General features: G+C 50.5%; 1 protein-coding gene across 1 annotated transcript in view; it reads right to left on the reverse strand.

Moving 5' to 3' along the window:
- OLFM2 (olfactomedin 2) overlaps window positions 1–16,383 on the reverse strand; it is a 60,046-nt gene extending 43,663 nt beyond the window's left edge. Inside the window, exon 1 of the mRNA XM_032310517.1 lies at window positions 16,181–16,383. Coding sequence (XP_032166408.1) covers window positions 16,181–16,246 — 66 coding nt within the window. The 5' untranslated portion in view covers window positions 16,247–16,383. The remainder of the gene's footprint in view (window positions 1–16,180) is intronic.
- Between the last annotated feature and the right edge of the window lie 629 nt (window positions 16,384–17,012).

A 17,012-nucleotide genomic window follows, 5' to 3' on the forward strand; every position in this document is an offset into this window, starting at 1 on the left:
TTGGGGTGGGGGCGGGAAACTGACACTTGGGACCTTCCTCCAGGCCCCAGGGCTCGGGGCTCGGGGATCCGCCCCTTCCACGCCGGGGGAGTGCAGAGCGGTCCCCAACCCACCCACGCACCAGCCGGCGGCGGGGGCGGCAAGGCGGCCGGGAGGAGCACCCGGCGGGTTTTAATTTCCTCTGTTTTCCCTGCACTCACGCCCCCTCCCGGCGTCCCCGCATCACCTCGCGCTGCCGCCCCGGCCGCCGCCGCCGTCGCCCGCAGCCCGCCGCCGCCGCCGTCTGGAGGCGGCGATGACTCAGGCCTTTCCGGGCCGTGGCCGCTAGCCGAGGGCTCGCCGAGGGAGAAGCACTCAACACGGCGGTAGGGGTCTTGAACTGCCCTTTTTTCTGAGCTTAACTCCGAGGCAGGTGCTGAGCCCTGGTGACCCCCAGCAAAGACCCCTCCGCCTCAGTTTCCTCATCTGCAACTGCAATGGGGGTGGTTGTGAGGACCCATGTACCTAATATGTGTAAAGGGCTCAGCTGTCCTGAGAATCAAATTAAAGATTTACTGAACATCTACTATGTGCAAGGAACTGCGAACAACAGATAAAAAATGCCTTTGTGGAGCTAAACACTGTATGGGGCAAGGTAGACAAGAGGTAGGAGGGGGAGGAGGAAGAAAAAGTAAAATAGGTAGGGTAAGGGGAGGAAGGAACATCCAGTCAAAACAGGAGAGTAAACTTTAGTCAGGATGGTTGGAGAGTGATATTTGGGCAGAGACCTGAAAAACGTAAGGGAGGAAGCCATTTGGATACCTGAGGGAAGAGTTACAAAGAAAACAGCAAGTGCAAAGGCCCTGAGGTACTAAGATAACTTCAAGGAAAGGCCAGTGTGGTTGGAGCAGAGTGAGCTGGGAGAGCATGTGTGTGTGTGTCTAGGGGAGTGGGTGCTGTGCTTGTAAAGTACTTTGCAGTGTGTCTGGGCCGTGCCAAGCATTTAATAAGTAGCAGCTGCCTTTATTATTATTTGCAACTAATGATAAACTTTAAAAACTGAGATGTGTCCTAGCCTCCTTGCACTACAGCTTGCATTTACAAGTGCTGAACACTTAGCAAATGTGCTGGCTGAGCCCCAGTTGCAACCTCCCAGGAAAAGTACAGCAACATCCCTATTTGCAGGTGAGGAAACTGGGCTTGAAGAAGAGAGGGGACCAACTTGAGGCGACCCCGCAGGTAAACAGGGGCTCAAGATTTTAATCCAGGCCTGTCTGATTTCAGACTCTGGCCTCCAAGGTCTCCCCGCCTAGAGAATTTGGAACCCACTGACATTCTCTCACTCACCACTGGTGCTGTGGGAACATGCCCTATAGCTCTTCCCGTCAGGCTCTTCCAAGGAGTGGTCTACCCTCACAGCTGCTTTTGCTGTCTCTACTGCCTCAGCTCCTGCCTCCTGAATGCTCCCAAACTCCTCTCACCAAAGGCAGGAGTGGCCTTCCAATCTGCCCATCCCACAGCCTCACATGAGCCCTTATTTAGTTATCCCATAGGTTAGTCTTCATGGATCATTCCCTCTTCCTTTTTTCTTTCTTTCTTTTTCTTTTTTTTTTTTTTTTAGATTTTTATTTATTTATTTGACAGAGGGAGAGAGATCACAAGTAGGCAGAGCAGCAGGCAGAGAGAGGAGGGGAAGCAGGCTCCCCGCCGAGCAGAGAGCCCAATGTGGGGCTTGATCCCAGGACGCTGAGATCATGACCTGGGCTGAAGGCAGAGGCTTAACCCACTGAGCCACCCAGGCACCCCTCATTCCTTCTTTCTTAAAAGTAATTTCTCTTTTGACTTCACAAACACCTTATCATTTCCTAGTGCCACTCTCCCCTCTCTGGCTGCATCATTACTGTCTCCTGCCTTTTCCCTAAATGTCTATGTCTCCCAGGGTTTTGTCCTGGGTCCCCACTCATCTCATTCTGTGTAGGGTGCCTGGACCATCACACCCACTTCCAAAGTTTTGGTTCTGTCTGGTACACTCCCACCTCAGGACCTTTGTACTTGCTGTGCATTGTTGTCCACTCTACCCAGAACACTTTTTTTTTAAGATTTATTAATTTACTTGAGAGACAGCATGCATGCGAGTGGGGGCAGCAGAGGGAGAGAGAGAGAGAGAATCCTCAAGCCAACTCCCCACAGAACTCAGAGACTAGGGCTGCAGCCAAGCACCCTGCAATCATGCCCTGAGCCAAAACCAAGAGCCAGATGCTTAACTGACTGAGCCACCCAGGTGCCCCCCAGAACTATTACCACAGATACACATTTAGCTGTTCCTTTATTTATATCTCTGCTTTATCATTGTGTAGGTCAGAGGCATGCCCTACCTTTCTCCAGAAAACTACATTTCCCAGGTTCCCTTACACACTGGCTTCCTGTTAGGCTTATCCAATGGGAGGCACTGGAAGGAGACTGGAGGGTGGAAGGGAGGGAGAAGCCAGGGTATTTCTCCCTGCTCTTTCTGCTTGGGGTTGTGGTGCTTTCCGGTGGGGGCTACATCCCCCACCATGGTCCCAGCTCCCACAGAAGAGCCCCCTTCTCATCACAACACCCATCTGTCAGGTCCCTCAAGCAGTTTTGTACTCTGGTCTATTGCTGGACGCCCTGATCAACCCCATCAGTTTGGCTTCTCAACTCTTCATCTTACACTTAACCAATTCCCTGTATTAAATTCCCTCTCCTTAAAACACCTAGAGTGGTTTGTTTCCCCAGCTGAAGTCTGAGTGATATGGCCATCATGTCTGAAGGACCTTCCCTGACCACTTCATTGACGATAACAGCCCTCACCACACTCTGTCCCCTACTCTTCTTTATTTTCTCATATAGCATTTATCCCCATGTGATATGATTTTTGTTTATGGTCTGTCTCCTCCACCAGACTTTCAGTTTCACAAGGGTACCTACCTAGCCGTATTTTTCACAACTGAAACCCCAGGGCTTAGAATAGTGCTTGGCACATAGTAGGTGCTCAAAAAAAGTGTTGTTGATTGACTGACTAAATGAATCTATAGCTAAGGCTCCCAAAGGTATATCTACAGCTCAGATCTTCAGCTGGAGTTCAGACGCTATGCCCATCTGCTTCTTGAACATTCTCACCTGTGTTTCACAAGACTATAGCACATGACGCCCACCAGAACAACCTCAGTCAGAAAGACGGGCAGTGCTGCTGATGATGTAGAGATATGGGAACCTGTTGTTACGGAGAATATAAAATGTTGCAGCCACTTTGAGAAATAATCTAGCCCTTTCCTAAAGAGTTACACAGGGGTGCGTAGGGGTTCAGTCCGTTGAGCATTGGACTCTTGGTTTTGGGTCAAGTCATGGTCTCAGGGTCATGAGCTCAGTGTGGAGTCTGCTTGAGATTCTTTCCCTCTTTTCTTCTTCCTCCTCCCTCCCCCACCAAGCCCCTGCTTGCACTCTCTCCTTGCACTCTCTCTCTAAAATAAATAAATAAATAATCTTTTTTTTTTTTTAAGAAAGTTAAACAGAAACTTACCACAAGACCCAACAATACCATATACCTGAGAGAAATAAGTCCATTCCAAGACTTGTATGTGAATATTCATGCCAACATTTTTCATCATGAAGGAGACCATCCAAACGCCCATCAAGTAGCAAATGGATAAACAAACTGTGGTACATCCATACAGGAAACGTCACTCAACAATAAAAAGAAACAAAGAACAAACATGTGCTACAACATGGACAAACCTTGAGAATATTTCACCAAGTGAAAGAAACCAGATACAAAAGGCCACATTTTGGGACACCTGGGTGGCTCAGTCAGTTAAGGATCTGCCTTCAGCTCAGGTCATGATCCCAGGGTCCTGGGTTCAAGCCCCACATTGGGCTCCCTGCTCAGGGGGGAGTCGGTTTCTCCCTCTCCCTCACCCTCTGCCCCTCCTCTGGCTCCTGCCCTCTCTCTCTCTCCCAAATAAATAAAATCTTAAAAAAAAAAAAAAGAAGGTTGGGGCATCTGGGTGGGTCAGTGGGTTAAAGCCTCTGGCTTTAGCTTGGGTCATGATCCCAGGCTCCTGGGATCGAGCCCATGTTGGGCTCTCTGCTCAGCAGGGAGCCTGCTTCCCCCTCTTTCTCTGCCTGCCTCTCTGCCTACTTATGACCTCTCTGTCTCTCTCTCTCTCTGTGAAATAAATAAAATCTTAAAAAAAAAAAAGGCCACATTTTGTGTGATTCCATCTATACAAAATGTCCAGAAAAGGCAAACCAATAGAGATAGAAATTAGATTAGTGATTGCGTGGAACTAAAGGTGGGTGTGGGGATGGACTGCACATGGGTATGAGGGATCTTCTGGGAGTGATGGAATGTCCTAAAACTGGACTGGGGTGATATTTGAACAACTCTGAAAATTTACTAAAAAGTCACTGAATTGCACACTTAAACAGGTCGATTTTTTGGCATGTAAATTACACCTCCACAAAACTGTTCAGGGGGAGCATTCTTAAATTGTCCCTTCAAGCCCCCTCCCCTGATGTGCCCTGCAATTGCACTGATGTGAGGAGTCCTTACATTTTGTGCCCCGTTTCCTTGCTTGCTCCGCCATGGTCCTGGCCCAGATGTTACCTCGGTTAGAAGCTACGGACTGCGCCCATATCTTTCCTTCTCCTCCCCTACTCCATTCAAACCAACGCTCACTGATCTTGATGCAGAAATGTCTCCAGAAACGATCCTTCCTTCCTCTCTCTCTCTATCTCTCTCCTTTTCTCTTTCTCTTTCTTTATATATATATAAGATTTTTTTTTTTTTTTTATTTTACAGAGGTGGGGAGGGGAATAGGGTGAGAAAGTCTTAAGCAGACTCCATGCTGAGCTTGGAGCCTGACACAGGGCTTGATCTCACAACCCTGAGATCACATACTGAGACGAAACCAAGGGTGTGATGCTTCACCGACTGCGCCCTCCCAAGGCACCCCTGATATTTATTTATTTAAGTCATCTCTACACCCAATGTGGGGCTCAAACTCATGACCCTGAGATCAAGAGTCACATGCTCCTCCAACTGAGCCAGGCAGGCGCCCCAAGAATGTATCCCTTCTTCCCTATCACCACCATCACTCTAAGCACTGTGGTGGGGAGTGCCTTAGGTTGAATGTTTGTGGCCCACCCCCCAGTTCCTATATTGAGACCTAATCCCCATAATGTGATGGTATTTGGAGATGAGGCCTTTGGGAGGTGATTAGGTCATGACAGTGGCTGAAAGCATTAGTGTCCTTAAGAAAGAGAGCTCCAGAGAGCTCTGTCTCCCTTCCACCATATAAGAAAACAGAGAGAAAACACCCAATCTGCCAGCACTTTGATCTTGGACTTCCCAGCCTCCAGAACTGTGGGAAATGCATCTTTATTGTTTATGAGTCACTCAATCCATGGTATTCTGTTAGAGCAAACTGAATGCACTGGGACCAGGAGCCACGTCAAGAAATGTTTTTCCCCTGGGGCTCCTGGGTGGCTCAGTGGGTTAAGCTGCTGCCTTCGGCTCAGGTCATGATCTCAGGGTCCTGGGATGGAGTCCCGCGTCGGGCTCTCTGCTCAGCGGGGAGCCTGCTTCCCTCTCTCTCTCTCTCTGCCTGCCTCTCCATCTACCTGTGATTTCTCTCTGTCAAGTAAATAAATAAAATCTTTAAAAAAAAAAAAAAAAAGAAATGTTTTTCCCCTGACCTGAAAATTCTCCGGAGGGAACAAGTTGACAACTGTCGGAAATAATTACCATGGTTGCTAAGGTTTACTGAGTACGAATTCCATGCTAGGTATCATAGGCAGCAATGTACGTGTAATAATTCACTTAGCCCTCAGAGGTAGATAGGACTACAATTCCTATTTTTAAAATGAGGAAACAGGGGCACCTGGGTGGTTCAGTCATTAAGCAGCTGCCTTCGGCTCAGGGCACGGTCCCAGGGTCCTAAGATCGAACCCCGCATCAGGCCCCCTGCTCGGTGGGAAGCCTGCTTCTCCCTCTCCCACTCCCCCTGCTTGTATTCCCCTTCTCACTGTCTCTCTCTCTATGTCAAATAAACAAAATAAAACCTTAAAAATAATAAAATAATAAAATAAAATGGGGAAACAGAGGCACAGAGATGCTAAGAGACTTCCTGAAGGCCCCCAGGATACGATCCCAGACGGTAAGGCTCCCAAGTCTACATGGTGCTTGGTCAACTAGGTCTATTCACAGGGGAAAGAAAAAATGTTGATCCCTACCTCATATCCTATGCAAAGATCAATTCCAAATGGATTGTGTATCTAAATGTGAAAGTCAAACAATAAATCTTTTAGAAGAAAATACAGAAGAACATCTTCATTACTCTGAGGGTAGGCAAAGATTTCTAAAACCGGACACTAACAAGCACTAACCTTAAAAGGGGACAAATATTATCTGAACTACATTAAAATTAAGAAGTTCTATTGATCAAAGACTCCATTAAGAGAATGAAAAGACAAGCCACAGAGTGGGAGAAGATGTCTGCAATCCTTACGTCCGACAGAGACTCATATCTTATTTAATCTCTATGAGGTCCGTATAGATAAATACAGATCCATATCTAAAATCTGGATACACAGGGACACATAGATTCCTACAAATCAGTAAGAAAAAGGCAGGCAGCGGAATAGAGCATTTCACAAAAGGGAACACTGAGTGGTCCATAAACATGTGAAAAGGTATTTAAAATTAATCATCAAGAAATGTAAATTAAATCCAAAACATGTTACCGCTCCACACCCACCGGAACAGCTAAAGGAAAAAGGAGAGACACCACCAAGTGCTGCGGACAATGCGAAGCAGCTGGATTGCTCAAATCCTAAGAGTAAATGGAAAGACTGAAGAGTCTTTGAGACTTTGGAGGAATGGCAGCATTTCCTAAAGCTCCATATATTCCTCCCTCCAGCTCGGCGCTCTGCTCCTTGATGTATACAGTGGAGTCTCATTATTTGCGGATTCCCTACTGGCAAACTCACCAACGTGCTACGATTTATGTGTAACCCCAAAGTCAATACTCATGGGGCTTTTGTGGTCATTCCTGGACATGCATACAGGGGCACCAAAAAATAAAAAATATATAGAGTCACCAACCCGCAGGTTCCCAACTGAAGTCCAACACAGACATACTCTGCCTTCTTGCTTCAACTCTTAAAACTGTAAACAAGCGTTTTTGTTTGTTTGTTTTGTTTTGTTTTAGATTTTATTTATTTATTTGACGGAGAGAGATCACAAGTAGGCAGAGAGTCAGGCAGAGAGAGGAAGGGAAGCAGGCCCCCTGCCGAGCAGAGAGCCCGATGTGGGACTCGATCCCAGGACCCTGAGATCATGACCTGAGCCGAAGGCAGCGGCTTAACCCACTGAGCCACCCAGGCGCCCAACAAGCGTTTTTTAAAAAAAGATTTTATTTATTTATTTGACAGACAGAGATCACAAGTAGGCAGAGAGGCAGGCAGAGAGAGAGGAGGAAGCAGGCTCCCCACCTAGCAGAGAGCCTGATGTGGGGTTCGATCCCAGAACCCTGGGATCATGACCTGAGCCGAAGGCAGAGGCTTTAACCTACTGAGCCACCCAGGCACCCCAACAAGCATTTTTTTCACTGGTTATTTGGTGCCAAGGTTTTCATTTTTTTGGTGTACTTTTCATTATCATTGGTGATTTCACTATTTTTTTTTAAGATTTTTATTATTTATTTGAGAGAGAGAGGGAGAGAGCATGAGAGCGGGGAGGGTAGAAGGAAGAAGCAGACTCCCTGCTGTGCAGAGAGCCCGATGGGGACTCGATCCTGGGACTCCAGAATCATGACCTGAGCCAAACGCAGTCGCTTAACCAACTGGGTCACCCAGGTGCCCAGTGACTTCACTATTTTAAATGGCCACCAAGCAGAGTGCTAACTGCTCTGTCGTGTTACAAAGTACACACAAGCTGTGACATGTCTTGGAAGAAAACACATCTTGTCAATAAGCTTCGTTCAGGCTTGAGTTATAATGCCTTTGGCCATGAGTCTGATGTTAATCGACCAACAGTACATATTAAATAAGGTGTTTTTTAAGCAGAAACATACATAAAACTAGGTGGCATCCTGTTTGGTCAACAAAATATGCAACCAGAGGCTTACAGAACTCTAACCCCGCTTTGATCCCACGCCATCAGTCTCAGTCGGTACTCGCGAAAACCCAACAGAAATGCAAACAAGCATTTGCTGAAGACGGAGTGTCAGAATATTTATACCAGCACTGTCTGTGTCAGCCGCAAGCTTCACCAACCCGAATGCCCAGAAAGAGTAGAACAAATATATCACGGTAGAGTCACACCATGGAAAGCCATAAAGTGGTGACAACAGACAAAGACCACAAAACGGTAATATTTTTGGAGGCATCTTACAAACATAATGTTAAGTGAGACCAGCTGGGTCCCCAGAACAACATACCTCCTGACTTCACGAAGTTACAAAGCTGGCCCAACCCGTGCATGGTGAGAGATGTTAGCTTAGAGCTAACTCGTGGGGAGCAGGTGCTAACTAGACGGGGCACGAGGGGGCCTTCTGGATATGTGAAAAATTCTGTTTCTTTACCGGGGACTGGTAACACCATGTCACTTCAAGACAATTTCTCAAGCTGCACCTTTATGATCTGCACACTTCTCGGTAGATAGGTTTCACGTCAATAAGAAAATTGACTCGATATATGAATTCAGGTGTTAAGTTCCTTCCCTGTTTGATGTGCAGCAGGTAAAAACGATGGAACTTGCCGGCAGAAAAGCTGAGAAACACAAACCCGAAAGAAAACAAAATACAAAAACAAAACACAAAGCAAGCGAAACTAAGTGTCCTCTGCAAGAAGCCCTGTGGCCTCCCTTATTCACACATAAGGAAGTCATGAATTCATGTACACACACACACACACACACACACACACACAGCTTGGCGCGCCTCAGAACACAAATGGCGTTACTCTCCTGGCCCGAGCCTGCTTTCTGCGTTTTGCTTGGCGACAGCAAGTGTTTGGAACTGGTGTGGAAACACATCTCGCTTCCGTCTCCCCGAAAGTCTCAGACCCCACACCCCGCCTGTCATCTCTGCTTTCCTGCCTGGCTCCGAATTCCAGGAGGAGGCTGGGAAGGAGACAGTTGTCCTTGTTAAGGATCCCAGACAGAGGTTCGAACAGAGAGGTTCGCTCCTTCCATGCCCCAAATGTTAGTCCTGCTAGGCCACTGGCTGCCACCAATTTGCCCCAGGACTGCCAGCTCCTGCGGTAATCCTGTCTCTTTGCCTTCACTCTCCCAACTACAATGTCTTTCCGTGTTACAGCCAGAGGCTCTGGCCCTCACCCAAATCCAACCAGGTCTCATTCTGGGCTTTAAAATCTCTTACTTAGGGGCACTTGGGTGACTCAGTAGGTTAAGCGTCCAGCTCTTGATTTTGGCTCAGGTCATGATCTCAGGGTGGTGAGATCAAGCCCCCTGACTGTGCTCACAGTGGAGCCTGCTTAAGATTCTTTCCGTTGGGACACCTGGGTGACTTAGTTGGTTAAGCGGCTGCCTTCGGCTCAGGTCATGATCCCAGTGTCCTGGGATCGAGTCCCACACTGGGCTCCTAGCTTGGCAGGAAGCCTGCCTCACCCTCTGCCTCTGCCTGCCACTCTGCCTGCCTGTGCTCGCTTGCACGTGCCCTCTCTCTCTCTCTCTGACAAATAAATAGAGTCTTTTAAAAAAAAGATTCTTTCAGGTGCCTGGGTGGCTCAGTGGGTTAAGCCTCTGCGTTCAGCTCAGGTTTTGATCTCAGGATACTGGGATCTAGCCCTGCATTGGGCTCTCTGCTCAGGGGAGAGCCTGCTTCCCCCTCTCTCTCTGCCTGCCTACTGACTGACTACATGTGATCTCTGTCAAATAAATAAATAAAATCTTAAAAAAAAAAAAAAAGCTTCTCTCTCTCCCTCTCCTTCTGCCCTTCCCCGTCCACTCTCTCGCCTTTTCCTTAAGCAACAGAGAAACAAACAACCTGATTTAAAAATGGACAGAAGACTTGACGTATTTCGGAAGAAGACACACAAGCAACAATAAACACGTAAGAAGAAGCGCGGCATCACCATCTCTTCGCAAAGTGCACATCAAAACCACAGCGAGAGATGACGTCACACCCGTGGGCTCAAGTCAAAAAGCCAAGGAGTAACAACACTGCCGGCGAGACGCAGAGAAGTGGAGCCCACGGGCGCAGGTGGTGGGAGTGTGACCTGGTGCAGCCGCTGTGGGGAACAGCCAGGAGGCAACCCCACTTGCGGGCACACGCCCAAAAGAGTTGGACACCAGGTCTCCAAGAGCTATTCCCGCCTCCTGTCCCCAGCGGCGTTATTCACAATTGCTCCACATTCTGCTTATCCCATCATCCTTCAGTGGACATCTGGGTTGCTTCCGCCTTTTAGCTATTGTGTGGGGCGGGGAGAGTGGGCACAAGCAGGGGGAGCAGCAGGCAGGGGGAGCAGCAGGCTCCCCACTGAGCAAGGAGCCTAATGTGGAGCTCGATCCCAGGACACTGGGATCATGCCTGGAACCGGAGGCAGCCGCTTAAAGGACTGAGCCATCCAGGAGCCCCGGCGAATTGTACATTTAAAAATGGCTAAGATGGTAGATTTTGTTACGTGTATTTTGCCACAATTTTAAAAAATCTTCTTTTTCGTTTTAAAGGTTTTATTTATTTATTTGACAGAGAGAGAGATCACAAGTAGGCAGAGAGGCAGGCAGAGAGGGAGGAGGAAGCAGGCTCCCTGCTGAGCAGAGAGCCCGAGGCGGGGCTCGATCCCAGGACCCTGAGATCATGACCTGAGCTGAAGGCAGAGGTTTAACCCACTGAGCCACCCAGGCACCCCTAAAAAATCTTCTTTAAACACACATACACGCACACACATGCCCTCCTTAGTCCTGAGAACTACTGCACGGTGGGCTGCATCACACACTTCTAAGTCCTCACTTGGTGTGTTTCACATAGAAATGACTAGAGACATGAGGAAGACAAAGAATCCAGTTTACCATGTGTTCATCACATATTTTGGGGGGAATAACCGGGACTTTCTGAGGGCCAAAAAGGGGAGGAGCTATTTGCCAATTTCATCCAGTGGCTTTAACGGACTTTGCCTTGTGGTTTCTTGCTTCTCCCGCTGTGACTCCCTGTCTTCTCATCAATTTTTTTTTAACATTTTATTTATTTACTTGATGGGGGAGAGAGAGAGAGATCACAAGTAGGCAGGGGGGGAGGGGGAAGCAGGTTCCCTGCTGAGCAGAGAGCCCAACGAGGGGCTCAATCCCAGGACCCTGGGATCATGACCTGAGCCGAAGGCAGAGGCTTAACCCACTGAGCCACCCAGGTGCCCCCGTCTTCTCGTCTACTAAGCAGGGCTGAGATGCGAGCTGTCCAGGATGTCCAGAGCTATGCGTAAGTGAGAGTAAACAGGCCCGGAGAAAGCCTACGGGGACTCCCAGAAGCAATGGACACAGACTTCATAGATTCTGTTCTGACTCCTCTCTGTTCTTCCTGGTTTCTCCTTGGTTTGTGGCTGAGCCCGAGACGGATGAAGCTCGCTGTGAGATGCACGGGCCTTCCACACAGCACAAAGACATATCCGTGTTCTCAAGCGAGAGTTCCCGAAAAGTGGGTAACAAGCTCTCCCACTCCTGTCACAACCCCCTTCTTCCCAGCACAGCCAGACTCAGCTTCAGAGAAGGGCAATCTACCATCCCACCCTTGAGGGCTCACGTCCTCACCCAGACCTTGGTGTCTGGTGTGAGGCTCAAAACACAGAAGATTCCCAATGAGCACTTTCTAAATAAGTGAAAACAGCAAGTTACCGCCTCCCGGGTGCTGATGCTGAGTTCTGGGGACAAAAGTCATTGCCCAGACCAGTTGCCAGGCTCGTAAGAAACCCATCCACAAGCACGTGGTCAAACCATATGAAGATAGTCACTGTGGACACCTACCCACGTACATGATTATGGCACACACATGCCCCTGTGCCCAGCTCTGTCAATGCCAAGTACAGGGTCCTGAAACATATGCACACCCCCGTGCACAGCACAGATGAGCTCCTGTAGGGCCAAGGGTCGTGAGGCAAGTGATATGAGTCATTCAAGGGCAGAAAGAGTTCCAGGGTTTATTTAAAATTTTGATATTTTGTATCACAGATTTTTTTTGTATTAATTTTGATTTTCTTAAAATATTATTTATCTTAGTTTCTAACTTTTTTTTTTTTTTGGTCATCCCCTTCAATTTTGCACCTGAGGTTAGTGCCTCAGTTACCTCACCCTGGCCCGGGGCATTGACACACTTTCTGCCTGCACACCTTCAGGAGAGCCACGCGCGGACACACACCACCCCTGCACAAACCTCATTTTACCACTAGGTGTCACCCCAGCTCTTTCATCTTGAGCCTGGGTTTGACTCCCGGCCCCCCTCCCCCTTCCCTAGGAAGAAAATGTCCAATTCACTTATCTGAGTGTCCTCAAGATTTCCTTTTACTTCCTTCCCCCTGGGACATTTACATTTTCTAAAGGAGCCCAAGCGAAGAGGGTGTTAACCCCAAAGAGTGGTGCCCTATAATGGTGGGATTTGAGGCACAAATGAAGAAGGTGGGGTTTCCTGATGCCTCCCATCCAAGAGCGGAGGTTGAGTTGAAATGGGTAGGGGATGGCCCAAGGGGACAGTTGTTCCCTCCTTCCTCCTTTGGTACAAGAGTCCCACTGTTTGAGAAAGAAAGAAACTCTGTGGGAGGAGGAGGGAGATTCATTCATTCATTGAAGTTTTTATTTTAACAGATGCTTGTTGAGCACCTACTGGGTGCCTGGCTCAAAGTCCACCGGACCCTGAGGAGCTGCCACTCTATGGGGAGTCAGACAATGAATGAATAAACAAATTGTGGAGAAGTAGTGACAGGCTATGAAGAAAAACAACAGAGTGAGAGCTCAGAGAGTGGCTGTGGGGAGGTCATTTTAGAAGGCTAGTCAGGGTGGGTCTCCTGGAGGAGGTGTCACTGAAGTAGAAGGAGAGGGAGGGAACAGTGTCCCAATCAGAAGGAATGGCAAGTGCAAAGGCCCCGAGGTATGCAGTACAAACTGAATTATTCTTCCCTCCCATCCTGTGGGGATCCCAGGGAAGAGATGATGTCAGATCCACAGAGTGGCCAGTCCAGATCTATAGCTAGATCTTAGGGAGGACTGCCCAGTAATCAGGAAGTGGGCCTCTTTCACTCAGGGAAAGCTATCTGGTAGTCTCCAAGGCAGTCACAGGCCAGACCCAGAACATCTGACACAAACCCTGGATGGAGAGATGGATGGATGACTCCTTGGACAGGTGCTACTCCCTGTTCTCAGGGTCAAATCCAAACTCCCATCTATAGCCCACAAGTTCCCACTGCATCTGGCCCCTGCTGGCTTCCCTGGCCTCATCTCTCGGCAATGTCCCCTCCCCTCACTCCTCTCCAGACACACCAGCCTCCTTATCTGCTCGTCAAAAATGCCAAGATGCTTGCACCTCAGGGCCTTTGCACTTGTCTTCCCTCTGCCTTAAATGCTCTTCCCCGGGATCCTCAGAAGTTATCCTCTCTGACCTCCTTCAGGGGTCACCTCAAATACCACCTCCTTAGAGACATCATCTCTGGCCACACCTGTTAGAATAGCTGCCCACACCACCACTATCCCTCTTTAATCCCCTGGTTTTTATTCTTCACGCCACCTGCACTGTATTATACATTCATTTTGTTGCTGACACTGTATTACACATTTACTCAGGTCTTGCCTGTCTCCCCCCCACACACACAAGAGGGCGGGGATTTGATAACTTGATCTCCCCAGTGCTTAACCACATCTGTTGTTCAAATGGACAAATAAAGGATTTCCAGCAAGGACCGCTGGTGGAGCCCAGGACCCATCAGGGACTAAGAAGAGGACTCTGGGACCAGATGAGGGTTGGACAAAGGACAGAGCATTCATTCTTCAGAGTCTTTCCTTCTCTGGAGCGCCAGACTGGGTGGGCCTGCTAGGTGCTGAGGCCAGTTTAGGACGCTGTAGTTCCCGTGGTGGCCGCCTGGAGGCACTGCAGCTAGTTATAGGACGCCGCCACCTCCAACTGACCACCCCAGTTTAGCCCCGCCTTCCTAACCTAGTTTAGTCCCGCCCCCCAAGTAACTCCCTTGGCCTCAGGGGGTCCATAAACTCACACCCCCCCCACCACCCCACCCCCCCCACCCCCGCCCACCTTTCTCTGCACTCTCCAGTACCACTAGCCAATCTCGAGGGCTAGCAGGGGTGGAGGAGAATCCAGAGGTGGTGATTCCCAAGGGTCCTTCTTGGAAGCCAAATTCACCTTCCCTCCTGGTTCATTTTTGTGCCAGCGTTCTCTCAACCTTCTTCCTCTTTTGGTCTCTCTTTACTTCTCTCTGGCTGGCATCTCAATTGAGCGTCTCCTGTGTGCGGCCTGATGCCAGGCACTGGTCACACTCCCCATCCCAGCCAGGATGTGGGTCCTGAGATGGGAAACCAAGAAGTGAGGGCTGGGGCCCCACAACCTCTCTCCCTATGGCCTGGAGGTCTGTTTAAAGTCGGACCTCCAGCCCTCCCATGGCCCCCTGCGGTGGGCATTTCTTCTCTTGACCGGGAAAGAGAAGGTGCCAGGACAGTTTACCTAAAACACTCTTCTAGTTTCTACACAGGCACTGTCCACACCCACGGAGTGGATTATTTAACAAGAAGGTAAATGCGTGGGCTCAGGCACGGGACTGCCTTTGTTCAATTCTGTCTTGCCACTCCTGAGCTGTCTCAGCTTGACAAGCGACTTAACTTTTCTGTGCCTCCGTTTCTTCGTCTGCAAAATGAAGGGAAAAGTCACGCCCACGGGCGGGTGCCAGGAGGGCCTTCTTTCTGGTTGTGTGCTCCAAACGGCGCCCAGCACATAATGAGCACTTAATACATGTTAGCTGTATTATAATTATTATTTTAGACTCCAGCTTCCCTCTGAGCTCCTACAGATCTGGGAATTGAGGGGGCTCCCGCCTCCAAGATGGAGGAGAAAAGAGGTTTCCCAACAGCTGAAGAAAACTGGGACACCCCCTCCCATTCTACAAGGCCCCCCAAGCCTGCCCAAGAGATGGGGGAACTATGAAGAGGAAGACTTGTTTCTGGGAAAGCATGAATGGGGCGTACGAGGCACCAACACACACGTACACGCACACACACATGCATGGATGTACCCGTTTGCACACACAGCTCCTGGTCTTCCCCCTCCCTTTCAAAGCGATTTACTCAAAGGCACAGAATAGCACACAGTCACCCCAAACTCTCACACAGCCACACACCTGGTCATGCACATTTTGTACAACGCCCAGACAGACGGAAAGAATCATGGGGACACACACAGATGTGTATACACAGACCTTTATACACACGGCTTCAGTTGCCCACACACGGCCGGGATTAACACAATCCTCACTCACTGTCACACCACCAGCCACACAGACACACAACTCCAGGTGGCAGGCTCACAAGCCTGGCACTGTCACATCACCCCTCCAGCCACAACCTCCCACTGTCACACACAGGCTCTCCCTCACGCACAAACACCCTCTCCCATCACACCCCAACTCAAAGCCGAACACACAAACTCTCAGTCACACCCAGCCGTGACACAGACACACACACATTTACCCAGCACCCCTCCAGCACCTCACACACGTTCCCATCAGTCACTCACACGTGAGTCCCGCCCCCTTCCCCACACTAGGGGTGCAGGTAAGGAGAGGGGGGCTGCAAAATTTGGGCACCTCCTGCCATAATGGGGGGGGAGTGAAGGGTAAGCAACACCCCAGGCCCCCCTGAAGTTGCCCCCGCAACCCCACTCAGCTTCAGTGAGATGGCGGGTGTGGGCTCCGGGTCACCGAGAGGATGAGAACCCCGAAGCTGGGGTCAGACTGTCCCCCAAACCATCTCAGCTCGGGGCTGGATGTGAAGCCCCCTTTCTTTCCCCAAAACCAGGGTAGATGTCCCAGCCCCTCCCCCGCTGCGACCCCCGCCCCTCTCAGCCCCGGGGCGCTTATGAAGCCCCAAACCGCCTTTCCGTCGGGACCCCCTAAGACCCTCTCCCCTCCTGGAGCCCCTTGCGTCTGCACCTGCCCGCCGGGCCCCTACCTGTCCGGCGAGGCCTGAACACAGCAGCAGCAGCAGCAGCAGCGGCGGGACTGTGAGCGGCCACATGACGCGCCCCCGGCCCGGCTTCCCGTCCCCCCGCCCGCCCTAGCGGCGCCTGGGCGCGGGGACCGCCACCTTGCGCGACCCCGCCCGCCCGGCCGGGGCGACCCTCGCCGCCGCCTCCCCCGCCTCGCCGGCGGCTGGGATTCCGCCCCACCCCCGCCCCCCTCGCGCGCTCCCAGTCTTTGTTACGGGCTCCGCCCCCCGCCCCGCCCCCAGCTCGTCTGCGGGCGCGGACCCCGCTTGGGTCTGGGGGCGGGGAAGGGGGAGGAGCTGGCACGCGGGAGGAGAGCTGGGGACCAGGCCCGGCAGTTCCCTAGGCCCTATGGGGACGGGTCACGGAGATGGGGGAGGGGGTTCCGTCACGTGTTTGTAAATTTCACCCTCCCAGGATCTTTCCCACGTTGGAAATGGGGGTGGGATGAGGGTCAAGGGGCAGGGAGAGTAGGAGGAAGACCTGGTAACGTGGAAGAGAAATGGAGAGGCCCCCTCCTAAAAGAACTCAAGAGTCAACAGAGAAACTGAGGCAGAGCTTCTAAAATGGGACGTTGAGGGAAGGGGGTCAGCGCTGGGACAAGGGAGGTCGGACGGAGATGGAACGAGAAGTGAGATACCAGCGACCGAGAGGGAGGGCCAGCTGGGTGGGCCCGGCTCGGGGCTACCTTGTTTTCCCTCTCCCACCCCATTCTCCAGGCTCCTCTTCCTCCAAGTCCGCCCTCCCCCGCCACACCTGAGACAGTTTCTCACTCCGGGTTCAACCAGCTGGGAGACC

This window comes from Mustela erminea, chromosome 1 (genome assembly GCF_009829155.1).
Source record: "Mustela erminea isolate mMusErm1 chromosome 1, mMusErm1.Pri, whole genome shotgun sequence".
NCBI lineage: Eukaryota > Metazoa > Chordata > Mammalia > Carnivora > Mustelidae > Mustela > Mustela erminea.